Source organism: Homarus americanus, unplaced genomic scaffold (assembly GCF_018991925.1).
Source record: "Homarus americanus isolate GMGI-L3 unplaced genomic scaffold, GMGI_Hamer_2.0 scaffold12795, whole genome shotgun sequence".
NCBI lineage: Eukaryota > Metazoa > Arthropoda > Malacostraca > Decapoda > Nephropidae > Homarus > Homarus americanus.
In genome coordinates, this window is record NW_024752019.1 from 47,627 (window position 1) to 64,738 (window position 17,112).

At 44.9% G+C, this 17,112-nt stretch overlaps 1 protein-coding gene and 1 long non-coding RNA gene across 2 annotated transcripts in view; both read left to right on the forward strand.

Moving 5' to 3' along the window:
* The window catches only part of LOC121854919, a 41,278-nt gene extending 35,998 nt beyond the window's left edge, over positions 1-5,280 (forward strand). Inside the window, exon 4 of the long non-coding RNA XR_006086666.1 lies at positions 5,045-5,280. This is a non-coding gene — a long non-coding RNA (uncharacterized LOC121854919). The remainder of the gene's footprint in view (positions 1-5,044) is intronic.
* LOC121854918 (YLP motif-containing protein 1-like) overlaps positions 5,276-17,112 on the forward strand; it is a 71,299-nt gene continuing 59,462 nt past the window's right edge. The window contains exons 1-6 of the mRNA XM_042349729.1: positions 5,276-5,308; positions 6,677-6,768; positions 9,697-9,829; positions 12,303-12,479; positions 13,798-14,095; positions 16,160-16,409. Coding sequence (XP_042205663.1) covers positions 6,712-6,768; positions 9,697-9,829; positions 12,303-12,479; positions 13,798-14,095; positions 16,160-16,409 — 915 coding nt within the window. The 5' untranslated portion in view covers positions 5,276-5,308; positions 6,677-6,711. The remainder of the gene's footprint in view (positions 5,309-6,676; positions 6,769-9,696; positions 9,830-12,302; positions 12,480-13,797; positions 14,096-16,159; positions 16,410-17,112) is intronic.

A 17,112-nucleotide genomic window follows, 5' to 3' on the forward strand; every position in this document is an offset into this window, starting at 1 on the left:
CGGGAGTGGGGGGGTAAATCTCTATCTATGAATAACAAATGACCAATTAAGATAGGCGGGTATAGTGTGCGGGGGGTAGTGTAGTGTTATGCTAAGTGGTTTAGATCATTACTGTCCTTAAGTGTTGTTGTGATGCGTGTGGGGGTGGTGGGCGTGGTGATGGGCGTGTTGATGGAGTGTGGTGGGCGTATCGTTGTAATAGGAGTGTATATTATCAATTACAAACATATCTACCACTATTTCCCCACTACTCCGCGCCATTACGATTCAACCAATACAATAGTGAAGCCACGAGGAAAAAATCTCTTGTTATCACCGGGAAATAAGATAGCAATAGATAGCTAATTAGTAAAGAAGATGACATATATAATTAATTAATGTCCACCTGGTGTTTATCGGGTTAATTATCGTTATCCGTCGTAATAGTAACCTACTGAATGTTTAAATTAGAGAGGGGACTAATTACGTTTGATTCCTCCCGGCATCTTGATCTACCCAGTGCATGTCCAGTCTTTTCTCTCAGTGGTACTAAATCCTCTGGAGACGTCACCCCCCCACTCCCTACCCCTTCTCTCTCCCACTCCCTACCCCTCTCCCACTCCCTACCCCTCTCTCCCACCCCATACCCCTCTCTCTCCCACCCATACCCTCTCTCTCTCTCCCACTCCCCACCCCATACCCCTCTCTCCCACCCCATACCCCTCTCCCCATACCCCCCTCTCCCCCCACCAGGTATCAGTCGTGTCAAGAGCATTAGACTGTTATCGCTGCCGGGAGGATGTGCAGGTAGAGGAGGAGGAACCCAGCAGTTGTGTTATTTTTTATTTTTTTTAACGCTTGACTGTGGCCCTTGATTAAGTTATCTTGCGTCGCTCCCTGTTTGTCCTCGGTTGGGGAACTGTGGTGTTTTGAATGTGGTACTTGATCTCTCTCTCTCTTTCTCTTCTCTCTCCTCTCTCTCTCTCTCTCTCTCTCTCTCTCTCTCTCTCTCTCTCTCTCTCTCTCTCTCCACACACACAGGTAAGACGTGGCTACAGGTACAATACATTGAGGCTGTGTACACTTCTAAAAAGACGTACAGTAGTTAACACACACACACACACACACACACATAGTAAGTAAAACCAGGTAGGAGGAAAAAGGTAAATATTCTGTTGTTTTTACCTGTTGGTAAGAGAGGGTGAACTGGCAGAGCTGATGTGAGCCAAGTCGCCAACACCTGTAAATTTTGTGGACGTTTTCATTACACGAGCCATCAGTTGGACGGTGAAATATGGCTGTGTTTTGTGTCATATCACGCCTACATACGCACACACACACACACACACACACACACACACGTACATACATACATCAATACACACACCCACACACCTCGCTTGACCCTGACTATTGTATTCGCTGCTTTAATGTGGTCAATACTCATGGAGTCTGTCTGTCTGTCTGTCTGTCTGTCTGTGTGTTTTGTTTATAGTAATGTCATGTAGTATAAATAATGCGTGTTTGTTTGTTTCACATGACTGTATAGGAGTACTGTACTATTAGTTGGCCAATATGTACACGGTATGATATAGTGTAGTTTACTTACAGGATATTAACGTTCTATTTTAATTATGTCACAAGCTGTCTAGATAATTATCACACGTACTAAACAATACCTAACATCAACAGCTAAATGGTCGTTAACATGGAAGGGGTGGGAGGGGGGTCGTTAGAAGGGTCGTTACGGTTGGTTGGGTCAGGCCAAGGGGGGAGTCTCTGTGGAAGGTGATGAGCTGCGTCAAACAAGGCAGTTAGACAATTAAGGAGTGGGTGCCTTTTAGCTAGGGTTTAATAGAGGGTGGTAATGGTAGGGCGGTGACCATTAACATCACGGCGATGGTGGGGAGGTGGGGTGGGGAGGGAGGAAAGGGGTGATGGGTAGAGGGATGGGGAAGGAGGGAAACAGGTGGAGGTGATGGAAGGAGAGGGTGGGGGAGTAGAGGGAAAAACTGGTTGGGAGGGAGGGAAGTAGGAGGAGGAGGAGGAGGGTAAGAGTTTGGATAGCTAAGGGAGGGAAGAGGAAGGAGGTCGAGGAAGCAAGAGAGTAAGCTGGAGAAGGGGGATGGAGGGGAGGAAGGATGGGGGATGGGAGGAGGAAGGATGGGGGATGGGATGGGGGATGGGATGGGGGATGGAGGGAGGAAGGGATGGGGGGATGGAGGGAAAAGAATGGGAGATGAGAGGGAGAAAGGGGGAGTTTTTAATGCTGAAAGGGTTGAAATGGTTTATTGTAGTAGAATAATGACTAGTGTTTAATGGGTGTAGGGAGGGAGGGAGGGAGGGTATTGGAGGGATGAGGGAGGGAGAAAGGGTTAAATATTATGTTGCCATCTCTCGCAATTTATTTATGTGTTCTATAACCAAGTGTCATCAATTTGTATTACATTAATTGGTTATTGCTATGAGTAGTTAAGTGGCTTTTAACTACGCGTATGCAAAGTTCCTTAATCATATGTGAGAGCGATCTTCCTCCCTCCCTTTCCTTCCCCTGTCCTTTCTTTTCCTCCTTCCTTTCCTTTCCTTCCCTATCCTTCCTTCCCCTATCCTTCCTTCCTTCCTTCCTTCCCCTTCCTTCCTTCCTTCCTTCCATCAGGGTTCATAGATAGGACGGAGGACTGACTGTACATATAGGGTTACGTGGGGATGAATCACTAATCTGAAGTGACGTCAACAAAAACACGCGCTGATATACACGCACTAATTGATAGAGAGATTAAGGCCAAGCTATCGTGGATTACTTCTCACATAGGCAGCGAGAAGATGTTCTTGATGCCTTATATAACAGAAGAACACACGTTAATATAATGGTGCTGTTCAATATACGTTTAGACCGTCAAAGAAAAAAAATCAGGAAGAAATGATTGTCAGAGATACACATTTCCTTCCGGGACGTGTTGTGTCTTGTATTATAACCTGATTTCCTGCATTGTTTATATGTATAGACGCTTGGATGAATCATGTCATCTATATAATGATTGTCTTTGTTTTTAAGCCATCGTGTATAAGTCTCGTATTATAACTTGCATTTATTTACATGTATAGACGCTTGGATGAATCATGTCATCTATATATTGATTGTCTTTTGTTTTTTAAGCCATCGTGTGTATTAGTCTCGTATTATAACCTGCATTTGTTTACATGTATAGACGCTTGGATGAATCATGTCATCTATTATTGATCGTCTTTTGTTTTTGAGCCATCGTGTGTGTTTGTCTCGTATTATAACCTGTATTTGTTTACATGTATAGACGCTTGGATGAATCATGTCATCTATTATTGATCGTCTTTTGTTTTTGAGCCATCGTGTGTGTTTGTCTCGTATTATAACCTGTATTTGTTTACATGTATAGAAGCTTGGATGAATCATGTCATCTATATATTAATTGTCTTTTGTTTTAAAGCCATCTTGTGTATAATACCTCCAGCTTTATTGCTCGTGTGTTTAGCTTAAGTACGGGAGTTAATTAAAATCTCCAGCGATTAAATTGGACCTTTAGATGAGAGAGGACAGCATCATTGTGTCTTAATTATAACTTAAGACATGAAAGTTGTCCACGTTAGTCTTTAAATGAGGAAAAAATCATCCCAACTGTAACTGTCTGTGCGGTGGTGTTGGATTATGGAAAGTCTTAAAAAATATGGACACCCCAGAAAGTCTTTAAAAATATGGACACTTATGGACACCTCAGACAAGACACCCCAAAAGCTTAAAATATGTATAGACTCGCCCAGAAAGTATTAAAAAGTGTAGACACCCCTAAGAGTCTTTAAACAATATGGACACCCTCAGAAAGTTTAAAAAATATATGGACACCCCAGAGTCTTTAAAACACGTGGACACCCCAGAAAGTCTTACAAAGGACACCCCAGAAAGTCTTACAAAATATGGACACCCCAGAAAGTCTTAGAACTTATGGACACCCCTCCCCTAGAAAGTCCATACTACGATATCATGATGAACGGCATACAGGCGCATGACCAGCCAAAACACACACAAACACACACACACACACACACACACACACACACACACACACACACACTGAACCACCCTTGCTGATGATGCCTCACAATGACTGCAAGTAATTAAACTGACCATCAAGATACCTACAACAACAGTGTACCAACAAGACTATCGTGTGAGGAAAGTGTATAGCTGGGAAAGTTGGCACTGTGGTGTCGACTTTCTCTTCAGTATCTGGTGGGAAAGTTGGCACTGTGTCCACTTTCTTTTTGAGTATTTGCGCGAAAGTTGGCAGTCGCGAGGGTTTCTAAGTGTTGGAGGTGCTAGATTGTCTGGTTCTTGGAGAGAGAGAGAGAGAGAGTGTGTGTGGTGGTTCTTGGAGGTACAGCGGTGAAAAGTTGGGTGTGTGTAGGTCTTGGGGGTACAAACAACATTACGTTAATTGTCAAGTACTATAAAGCAGAGGAGGTGGTGGAGGGAAGGGAGGGGATGAAAGGAGAGTACCAGGGAGGGAAGGATAGTGGGGAGGGTTGGAGGGGAGGAAGGGGCTCAGGGAGGGGAGGGAGTCGCTGCCGTCGTCATGGCCACCTTGCTCATTATAACCGTAACTCAGGAGTTTAATTAACATAATTTTGAGTTATGTAGATCACGGTAAGTTGCTTCTCCTGGTGATGACTGGGAGGGGGTGACACAGGTGGGTGGTGAAGCGTTAGGTTAGGGCAGATTATGACTGAAATTGTGACACTCTGTCCCTCCTCCTCCTCCAAGGTTACTGTCAACTGTTGTGGTGAGTGTCTGGCCCCTAAAATAAAGTGATGGAGGTTCCATTATTTTCAGGTGTAGTAAGATGCGTATTATAATGCTGCACCGGTTTATTAATATTTATTACTGCCACTGACTTATTAATGAACTGGTGTTTTTCCCCCGAGAACTTTGGAAGTATACTTGTGGTTCCAGGTCGTGGAGTTAGTTAAATGCATTAAGTTAATTTACTCGTATATGAACTGTGTATTAAAGGAGTGTTTTTGTGTGTTTCAGAACAAGGGGGGTGAGACCGCCCTGCACTGCGCGGCGCAGTATGGTCACACTGAGGCGGCGCAGATGTTACTAGCTCAAGGGGGCGACCCAACTGTACCCAACCTACAGGCGGAGACGGCCCTCGACCTGGCCGCGCAGTACGGCCGCCTGCACACAGTGGAGGTGTTAGTACGGGCGCAGCCAGACCTACTGCGCCCTTACACCGTAGCTGCGGCCTGCCGCAGTCTTCCCCCACCCCTTACGCGCCTCCAGGAACGGTCATAGGTGAGTCAGGTGTTGTGGGTGACGACTGGTCACATGGGTCCCAGACCTGATGGTTAGGTTAGGGACCTGTGTGACCTGCACCTCAGTAATGTTGCCATAATGGTGAGGCAGCTGTCCCGCTCTCTCCTCAGCATGACTGTTTACCCTAAACTTGTGATAATGAGAACAGTGTGGTGAGCCTGTGAGGGTGCTGGAACCTTACCCAGAACCGGGTCTTGGCCGGACTAACACTGTCTCATAAAGTTTTCATCAACAAAGTCTTTCGTAACTTAACACTTTAAATATGTGTAAAAATTATTTGTTTTTACTTACATTGTTGTGTACGTGTATAAAATAGTGTATATATAAAATGTATTAGTCTTATTTTGTAAATGAAACCCACACCAAGAGATGAAGACATTACCGAGTATTTTTCTTCATTAGTAAACACTAGGAACACTTGGTCCACTTGTCCAATGAATATTATCAAGCCTCAGGGTGTTGATAATGACCATTGACCTGACCCTTGTACCTGTGACCCTACTGCTTAACAAACCACCTTCATTAGTGAGTAACAAGACCTCGCCCACTCATGTACTCACTCCTACAGGCAACTGAAGAAGGTGTCAAGTCAATATCGAAAGTAACTTTTTTTTTACAACGTCTCCATCTCCTCGTGTGGCTTTGACTTACAAAAGGTTGATATATTTGTTAGTGTGAGCCCTTCAGAGTTTGTCCTACCGGCATTAGTATATTTAATGTTGTCTTCGTCAGTATTGTATATGGCATTGGAATTAATGACGTCATGCAGGTGTTCACAGTTGGTGCCGTATTGTTTCTGGACCGGGTGTGTGTGTGTGTGTGTGTGTGTGTGTGTGTGTGTGTGTGTGTGTGTGTGCTGATGGGGTACATAGAGGTAACACTGTGGGTCAATAAGAGAGAGAGAGAGAGAGTTCCCCAGATACAATATGGCGCCAACTGTGACTCCCGTGTTGACAGGTGTGTGTGATGTAATAACCCAGGTCCGGGAGTCTTAAGCCATGTCGTACGGTCACTATAAAAGCCTCACTATATTTCGTAACTGGAGGTGAGAGACGCAGCTGTGTAGTGACGATAGTGTCATAGTGTAGTCATAAAGTAAGCCAATCAGGTGATCCTGTCTCTGAACCCCAGCGAGATGTAAACAACACAGTGACGGTAAGACTCATTTAGAGACTCCTGGACTACTAATACCGTGTAGTAGCCTAACGCTCAACAACTAACATAGCCTCTTCCCTCTTCCTCCTGCCTCCTCTTCCTCCCACGTTGTGCCTCTTCCACCACCCTCCCGCTCACACTTCTACCTGGTGCGTGGTGGACTGGGCGTGTACGTGGTGGGCGTGGGTACAGGGAGGTGGTGAAGCTACTACTGACGCACGGTCACCATGTTAACGTGCGCACGGGTCAGGAGCCCCCTGCATGAAGCCGCTCTCTGTGGCAAGGTAATGCTAACACACACACACACACACACACACACTGGCAATATATGAACATTTATACAAATTATGCACTCAAACAAACTGGCACTCATTGGATGGCATTTACACATTTTTGGCACTTATAATACACGCACTCGCACTTATAAGGCACTCATAATACACACACTTGCACTTATAAGGCACTCATACCATATACACTCTGACACTCATATATGGCACTCATAATACACACACTCGCACTTATAAGGCACTCATAATACACACCTGCACTTATATGGCACTCTTCCACCTCATATATGGACTATATACACACACTGCATATATGGCACTCATAATACACACCTCGCACTTATAAGGCACTCATAATACACACACTCGCACTTATAAGGCACTCATAATACACACACTCCTTGCTTATATGGCACTCATAATACACACACTCGCATATAAGGCACTCATAATACACACTCGCACTTATATGGCACTCATAATACACACACTTGCATATATGGCTCATAATACACACCTCCTTATATGGCACTCATAATACACACTCGCACTTATAAGGCACTCATAATACTACACACACTCGCACTTATAGCCTTATACCTCCTTATAAGGCCTCTAATACACACACACTCACTTATATGGCACTCATAATACACACACTGCACTTTTGGCACTCATACACACACTGCACTTATAAGGCACTTCATACACACACTGCACTTATATGGCACCTATACACACACACTCGCACTTATAAGGCACTTATACACACACACTCGCACTATATGGCACTCATAATACACACTTGCACTTATGGCACTCATTACACACTGCATATATGGCACTCATAATACACACACTGCACTTATATGGCACTCATAATACACACCTGCACTTATAAGGCACTCATAATACACACACTCTGCACTTATATGGCACTCATAATACACACACTGCACTTATAAGGCACTCATAATACACACACTGCACTTATATGGCACTCATATCACACACTGCACCTATATGGCACTCATAATACACACACTGCACTATAAGGCACCTAATACACACACACTGCACTTATATGGCACTCATAATACACACACTCGCACTTATAAGGCACTCATAATACACACTCGCACTTATATGGCACCTATAAACACACACCTCACTTATATGGCACCTATACACACACCTGCACTTATATGGCACTCATAATACACACACTCGCACTTATAAGGCACTCATAATACACACACTCGCACTTATATGGCACTCATAATACACACACTCGCACTTATATGGCACTACATACACACACTGCACTTATATGGCACTCATAATACACACACTCTGCACTTATATGGCACTACTAATATACACTGCACTTATATAAGGCACTCATAATACACACACTGCACTTATATGGCACTTAATACACACACTCGCACTTATAAGGCACCTCATAATACACACACTGCACTTATATGGCACTACAACACACACCTCGCACTTATATGGCACCTGGGATGGCATTTACATATTCTTGGCACTCAAACACTACGGCACTATAGGGTACTTAGTGTATGGCACTCAAACTTACTTTAAGACACTCACTCTAAAGCACGTACACTCACTATAAGGTAATCCCACTCACTATGAGGCACTTCACACTATAAGGCACTTACATTCCCTTTATGGCTGCTACATCTACGACATATTCACTTTTACTCATTTTCTCACTTTTACTATATTTCACTTTTCACTCATTTTCTCTCACTTTCACTCATTTTCTCTCACTTCACTCATATTCTCTCACTTTTTACCATTTTCTCTCACTCATTTTCTCTCACTTAACTCATTTTTCCTCAATTTTACTGTCATCTTTCTCTCTTCTCTCACTTTCATCTTATTTTTTCCTCTCTTCTTCTCTCACTTCTCTCACTCTGTTCTTTGTTTACTTATCTTCGTTCACTCTCTTATCATCTACTTCTCTCCCACCATCATCTACCCCCTTCCTTCCTTCCTTTATTACCATTCTTACCTCTCACTTCCTCCTTTATTCATTTCATTGCCTATTCCTCCTCTTCCTCAGTGCCTTCCCATCCACCACCGTTATCAACATCTACCATCTACCATTTACGTTATTATTGTCAGGCAGTTTGTATTGTGAGATAGAATTCAAAATGGAGTTCAGAGGATTTAGTCATTATCAGGTATTTTGTATTTGAAATTAAGATTGAAGTCAAAATTATTGTACTTTTAAATTGAAGTCAAAATTATTGTACCTTTAAATTGATTGAAGTCAAAATTGAGGTTAAGTATTATATAGTTGCTTGGACATTATTTGAATTCATATGGAAGTCAAAATTGAGGTTAAGTATTATATAGTTGCTTGGACATTATTTGAATTCATATGGAAGTCAAAATTGAAGTCAAAGAATTACTTAATCATTAATCAATTAGCTACAGTACAGTAGTGGAAATCTCATTGGTGATTGAAGTCAAAATATATAAAAATTGAAAGGATCTTTAAAGTCAAATGGTTTAAATTGATTGGAAAAGTGGAGTATTAAGTCAATTATTTTAAGTGTTAAGTGTAAAGTGATTTTTTCGGATTTTTCCAAGTATTTTGTTCAGTAATAATAACGATGATGTTATTGATGTGTGTGACGTTGTTATTAATTCATGGGTTTTTCTTTTCCTTTTACACTTCCCTCCATTATCACCTCTCCCTTACTCCCTCACCTCACCTCTACCCACGGCACCAACTACATTCTGGCATGGTGGCGTGCGGACCTGGTTGCGGGCGTGGTTGGTGGCGTGTGGACCTGGCTGCGGGCGTGGTTGGTGGCGTGTGGACCTGGCTGCGGGCGTGGTTGGTGGCGTGGCGACCTGCGGTTGGTGGCGTGGCGACACGGGGTTGAGGTGGTGCGTGTGTTGCTGGAGGCTGGGGCGGACCCGGAGGTGCGGGACGACTGTGGTCACACCGTGCTTGACACCATCGCCCTCATCAACACCCCCATCACCCAGGAGATCACCACCCTTATTAAGTGTACGGCTACACCCTGACTTACTGTACTGAGGGGGGAGGAGGAGGAGGGCGCTTACTAAGTGGATTTAAGTGTACGGCTTCACCCTTACTTATCTGTGTACTGAGGGAGGAATCACCCTTATTAAGTGTACGGCTTCACCCTTACTTATCTGTGTACTGAGGGAGGGATCACCCTTATTAAGTGTACGGCTTCACCCTTACTTATCTGTGTACTGAGGGAGGAATCACCCTTATTAAGTGTACGGCTTCACCCTTACTTATCTGTGTACTGAGGGAGGGATCACCCTTATTAAGTGTACGGCTTCACCCTGACTTATCTGTGTACTGAGGGAGGGATCACCCTTATTAAGTGTACGGCTTCACCCTTACTTATCTGTGTACTGAGGGAGGGAAGGAGTAGAGAAGGTGGCGAGGAAAGGAAGGAGTAGGGTAGAGGCGAGGGAAGAGAAAGGAAGGAATAGAGGAGTGACTAGGGAATGAAAGGAATAGGACGATGGAAGAGGCAGTATCGTTGATCCATAAAAGGGTATTGGAATATATTAGTAGATCAGTATAAGGATGACGCATTATATACCCACTGAGACTATAGAAAAGGAAGGAAGGAGGTAGAAGGAAGGAGGGAAGGAGAAGGAGGGAAGGAGAATGCGACAAGACTGGGGTCACTGATGTTTGTGTTCTTAGTATAGCCTAAACGTAACCTTGTGATTATATGTAGTGTTGAAGTATATATGTGTGTGTTTATGTCTCGCCGTTCAATGGGTGTCGTAAAAAAAAAAACCCCACAATAAGGTATACTTTTAATTGTAGTGTTTTAATATAGAAACTTCATCACATACAGTATAATAGACCGAGATATTTAAAGTTAAGTAGTTTTTTTTGTTTTTTTTTTGGCCGCCAGAGGTTCCTATATCCTGGCTGTTCTTAGTTACTTAATTGTGTCTTTGTCTAATTAGATATCGTTTTAGCTTTAATTCATTAGTGTTTTGATACCTTCACGTCTATTTATCTTTGTGGTGAAGATAGTCAGGTGTGTATATGATTACCCTGAAGGACGCCAGGTATAAGGCACCTCTGGTTATATAGTGTGGTAGGTGATTTAATATATATATATATATATATATATATATATATATATATATATTATGCACACATGTTGTCCCTTTGATAGCCCGCCGCATACCTATCACCACTACTGTAGCTGTAAAGTAACTTACCCTCGCTATGTGTGTGTGTGGCCACGTAATAATAATAATCTTAGCTGCTATGGAATGGTAATTGTTGCTTTTCATTTATTTTATTTTGTATTATTGTTTTGTTTTAGTTGTATTTAAATGGTACTTTGCCCCGTGCATGTTTTAAATATTTTGTATATGATGATTTTTTTGATATTTATTTTGGCTTTAATTCCTCTTCCTTCTCCTCCTCCTTCTTCCTTCCTTCCTTTCTCCTTGCCCTCTTCCTTCCCCCCCTCCTCCCTTACCACCGTCACCCCCCCTTCACCACCTACCCTCTACATATACATTCTCTACACACACACACACACTCACACACACACACACACACACACACACACACACACACACACACACACACACACTGCACTCCATATACAGTACACATGAAACGTCACCACACACACACACACACACACACACACACACACACACACACACACACACTTTATAAATGTTTTACCTTCAATCTGTAAATGTTCACACCCCACCATCACTACCACCCCTATAAATGTTCAACTTTTAACCTTAAACGTTCACCCCCCAAATGTTAACTACTCCTCCCCACGAACCCCCCTTAAAAACGTTCTATATCCAATAAACGTTCCCTGCTTGATAACCCCACCACCACGTATACCCATACGCCACACCACCCACCACCACACACACCCATACGTCACACCACCACCACATACACCCATACGTCACACCACCACCACATACACCCATACGCCACACCACCTCCACCACCACATACACCCATACGTCACACCACCTCCACATACACCATACCACCTTTAAACACGCAACTCTGTCACATCTACACTACCACACACTCACACACACGCCATCTACAATAATTTCCACTAAAACAACATTTCCACCATATGTATACCACCAACACATTGCTGACACCAATGCCAACACTACCAACACCACCTGTCCACTGCACTACCACCACCTGACCACTACACTACCACCACCTGACCACTACACTACCACCATCTGTCGAATACACTACCACCACCTGACCAACACATTACCATCTGACTACTGCCAACACCCCACTACCATCACCACCTGACTACTACACTACCATTACCACCACCTGACCACTACCAACACCCTACCACCACCACGTGACCACTACACTAACACAACACGCCCACGACGCCTTCCATATGGCCGCTGGTGGTATCGGTGGGGGGTCGCCCGTCCTGGTGGTGGTGACGCTGGTGCAGGCCACAACCAGCTCATCAGTCTGGACGAGGACGACGAGGGCGCTGGTGAGCCGCCCTCTTGGCCGCCGCCCATCTGGCCGCCGCCCTCCCTGCCGCCTATACCCACGCCCTCGGAACTGGGCTCGCCTTACGAGAATGTTCTCATCCCTACCATCCTTCACCCAGAGCAGCACACAGGTATGGTAATCCCTCCTCCAGGGCCCGACTGTTTATCCTGCCTCCTGTAGGACCCCTCACTCTACCCCCCCCTTACCCTCACTACCACCCCACACATCCCTCCCACACCATCCCTCCCCACACACACCATCGTTCACACACCATCCCTCCCTCCCTCCTCACCCCACATACCATCCTCCACCCCTACATACCATTCCTGCCCACCCACCCACCCACACACACAGTCCTCCCCCCCCCACACACACACAGTCCCTCCCCCCACACACAGTCCCTCCTCCCACACACAGTCCCCTCCCCACACAGTCCCTCCCTCCACATAGTCCCTCCCACACACTCCTCACACACATCCCCCACCCCCCCATACACAACCCCCCCCACACACCCCACACCCCCCCCCACATACACACCCCCACACCCCCCCTTCCCACCAGAGCAAAGACACAGGAACTGATCCAGTAAACATGAATCAGCTGATCTAGTAAACACGAGTCAGCTGATCTAGTAAACACGAACCAGCTGATCTAGTAAACACATAACAGCTGATCTAGTAAACACGAGATAGGTTACTCATAGCTATAAACACGAACATAATATACCCATACGATTGGAACAAGAGAACAGGTATTTAAAACATTATGTAAATAGAAAGAAAAATAAAAACCAGGTGATGAAGAGACGTAAACACACAGCAGCAGCAGCAGCGTGTGTTGTGGTCGGCGAGGGTGAAGGGCTGACCAGAGCCGAGATAACAGAGATTAACAGAGATAACTCGACACATCATCTATAATAGGGAAGAGCTGAAGCCAGTAAGATGCATCCTTTTCTGTGCAATTTGCAATGAATATTATTTTGTTGTTAATTACGGAATTGTGTGATGGTTATTTACCTTGTAGTGTGAGTGTGAAGTTGTGATTGTGACTTTATTCTGATTATGTAGAGCGATTATGGATATTTCTTCATTTATTTTTGAATGCTCTTGTCCAGTAATTTTTATGTTTTTTTTTTTTATTTTAGAATGCGATCGTGGAAATACAGTAGTGTATTTTGATAATGTTGGATGCTAATGCTGTGCTGTAGACGTCATAGGCGATAAGTAATATATAAATTTTAGGCTTGTAGGCAGCGTCTGTAATGCCATGTACAGTATAAAACCCAGATGTAGTACTTTTAAGCTGATAGACATTACTTTTAAGCTGATAGACATTACTTATAAGGCGATAGGCAGTGCTTTAAGTGAATGATCGGGAGAAATTGGTTGGTTTAAGAATATTTACTTAATCCCCGTCTTCATTTTCCTCCCCCTTCCTGTTGACTGTAGATGGCGAGAGTTTGTCCAGGTTATCCGAGAACAGAGCCAGCAGCCGAGCGTCAGATAGAGAGAGCCGGGCGTCGGATAGAGAAAGCCGAGCGTCGGATAGGGAGAGCCGGACGTCGGATAGAGAGAGCCGAGCGTCGGATAGAGAAAGCCGGATATCTGACCGTGATGGCCGGACGTCCGTGGCGAGCCGGGTGTCTGAGGCCACATCTGACTGGTCCATCTATGACGTCCCTCCACCGCCCAAGACTGTCGGGGGCAGTGACCGTGGCTCACTGTCCTACCGCAGCCAGACCTCTGAGTGAGTACTTCCCTTCCTCTTACCGCAGCCAAACCTGAGTGAATACTTCCCTTCTTACCACAGCCAGACCTCTTGAGTGAGTACTTCCCTTCTTACCGCAGCCAAACCTGAGTGAGTACTTCCCTCCCTCTTACCGCAACCAGACCTCTTGAGTGAGTACTTCCCTCCCTCTTACTGCAGCCAGACCTCTTGAGTGAGTGCTTCCCTCCCTCTTACCGCAGCCAGACCTCTTAGCTAATATGTCCCTATCTGTCCTAATTTTCTAGCAGTCTAATCCTAATGAGTCCCGATCTTGATGGTTAGTTTAGGACCTGTTAGAACTGGGGGGGGGGGGTTATTGTGTGTGTGCGTGCGCGCGTGCGTGCAGTAAAAGGTTAGGTTAGGTTACAAAGTATCCTGTTACAGTGTTCATGTTGCACACTTTTACTGCTGTAATGATGTAATAATGATAGAGCTACGGGCCCCTGTTCTAATAGGCCAAGAGGACTGGGACCCGTTAAGACTTGAGCCTCACTTAAGGTAATTTAGGTTAGGTCAGGTCGAGTTTGGTTGGGACACTTAAGAGGCGAAAACCTGTGAGTTAGAGTATAGTAGGTTGACCCTTATTACCAGTTGGGCTCATTGTATAAAGTTTAGGTTGAGGCTTAAGACTGAACCCATTACTTGAGACGAGAGCCTATTAGAAAATGGAGTTCTTATATTAGATTGGGGCCTGTTAGGACTGGGGGCTCATTTGGGGCCTGTTAGGACTGGTTCCATTGGTAAGAGATCAATGGTATATTGTTATCGTTATTTTGTGTGAGTTATTTTACGATTATTTTATTGGTAATAGTTTCACGTGATAGTAGTAGTGGTAATAGTGGTTGTAATAGTTGTAGTTGTAGTGGTAGTAATAGTGGTTGTTGTACTGGTAGTAATAGTATTGGTTGTTGTATTAATTGTTTGTAATAAAAGGTGTGGTAGTACTACAGTAGTAGTTATAGTAATTATAAATACTACGTGTAGGAGTAACAGTAATAAAGTACAGTATAGTTTTATTGCTCATTGAAGTCTACGTAGTTAACACATGGCGTTTAAAGTGGTACAGCGTGGACGTAATATTTAGTGTGTGGAGCGGAAGGTTACGAGGAGGCGCTAAAAGCCGGCGGTGGCGGGTGATCCGGCGTAAGCGTGCATCAGCTGATCGGGCGTAAACACACATCAGCTGTAGCGCGCATCAGCTGATAGGGCGTAAACACCCATCACCTCTGGTTGTGAAGCGTCCCCCCCCCCCTTGTCTCTAGGGTTTTAGCATACACAATACAGTATTTTATATTGTAAATAATGTTGCCGTTATTGATAAAATACAGGCAGGGGTTTATGATTATTGTTGTTTTTACACGGTTCAGTGGAGGGAAATCCGGCTTGGTGGTGAATGGCGGGGTGAACAGGGCGAATGTGGATAGCTAAAACCACCGTACCCAGGGAGGCTCTGTTGCGTGTACACACAGGTTGATCCCACGTGTTGTGTTGATTGGTGGCTGGAAAAAATGACCCCAGTTCTGAGTTGTTAACCTAACTTAACCTCAGTCCTGTTGGTTTAGTTAGATAAGGTTATTAAAACTGAATCTCAAGTTTTTAACGCCAAATGTACGAGTAGAAGTTAGGCTAGGCTAGGCTAGACTAGGCTAGGCTAGACTAGGCTAGGTTGGGTTTGGTTATAACTTTGGCTGTGTTACGTTAGGCTTGGTTGGTGTACTGTATATAATGTTAGGTCGGGTCGGTTTAGGTTGAGTCAGGTTAGGTTATGCCCCGTTTAATATTAATGCAAATACAATAAAGTAAAAAGGAAGAGAAATAGAAAGCTTATATTAGAAGTACCTGTGTAGGTGTAGTGCTCAGGGTATACTGTAGTACCAAAGGTGTAGTGCTCAGGGTATACTGTAGTACCAAAGGTGTAGGTGTAGTGCTCAGGGTATACTGTAGTACCAAAGGTGTAGGTGTAGTGCTCAGGGTATACTGTAGTACCAAAGGTGTAGTATGTGACCGTGGGTGTTAGTGGTCATGGGTGTATCTCCCTCACAGGTGTGGTGATGACGACGGGGTGTACGAGGTTCCTCCACCTCCTCGTTCTTGCCGCAGCTCTACGGCCTCCCTCAGGGCGTCCCGGGATTCGCGGCATCTACGGCCCTCCTCTGATGAGCTCCAGCCGCAGCAGTCGTCGGCTCCCGCAGCCACCAGCCCTGGCAGCACATCCTCTAGCAGCGTCGCTGTCACCAGGCGCGGCGGGGGTGCCCCTGCTGGCTCTGACTCCTCCGGCAGTAAGGTAGTAGAAGTGAGTAGGAAGTGCATGATGCTGCGCCACCACCACCACCTCCTTCACCGACCCCAGCAGTAGTTGTGGCAGCAGTTACCAGTCCCCCACTCTATGGCATCAGTGTACACACTTGTTGTGCCCAGTGTTACCGAGCACACCACTGATAGTGCCCCTACCCCCCTCCTTCGCCAGCAAGCACACTACTCTCCCACCCAGCAAGCACACCCCACCCTCCCCCAGCTCCAGCAAGCACCGACGCCAGTGGAACCTTCCCTATTATTATTTGGTTGTGGACCCACTAGAAGCCACGCTCATAGTAGTGCTGCATCGCTCCTCGTTCTGCCCAGCAGCTCCTCTTGGGGGGGGGGGGTTCTGTACAGTAAATATTTATATCAGTGTACAGATACGACTACTGTAGGTGTATAGATATGGATCTTGTCATTAATGAACCAGGCTAAAAGTGCCGCTGGCAGGGTCCTGTACTGTAAATATTTATATCAGGGGAACAGAGAACCTTTATCGTTATTGAAACTTGGTATTTACTTTATATGACGTCATCTAGCCATCCATGAGAGACCCAGCTATAGTCACATGTCCGTGAGGTAGAGGCAGCCCCGGGCTGTATGACGTCAAGAAGGGGCGCCTGGAATTGTTTGAATGAACCTTTACCTTAACACCATGTATTTAGCGTCTTCCATATGTTGACCGTTTAGGGTCACGA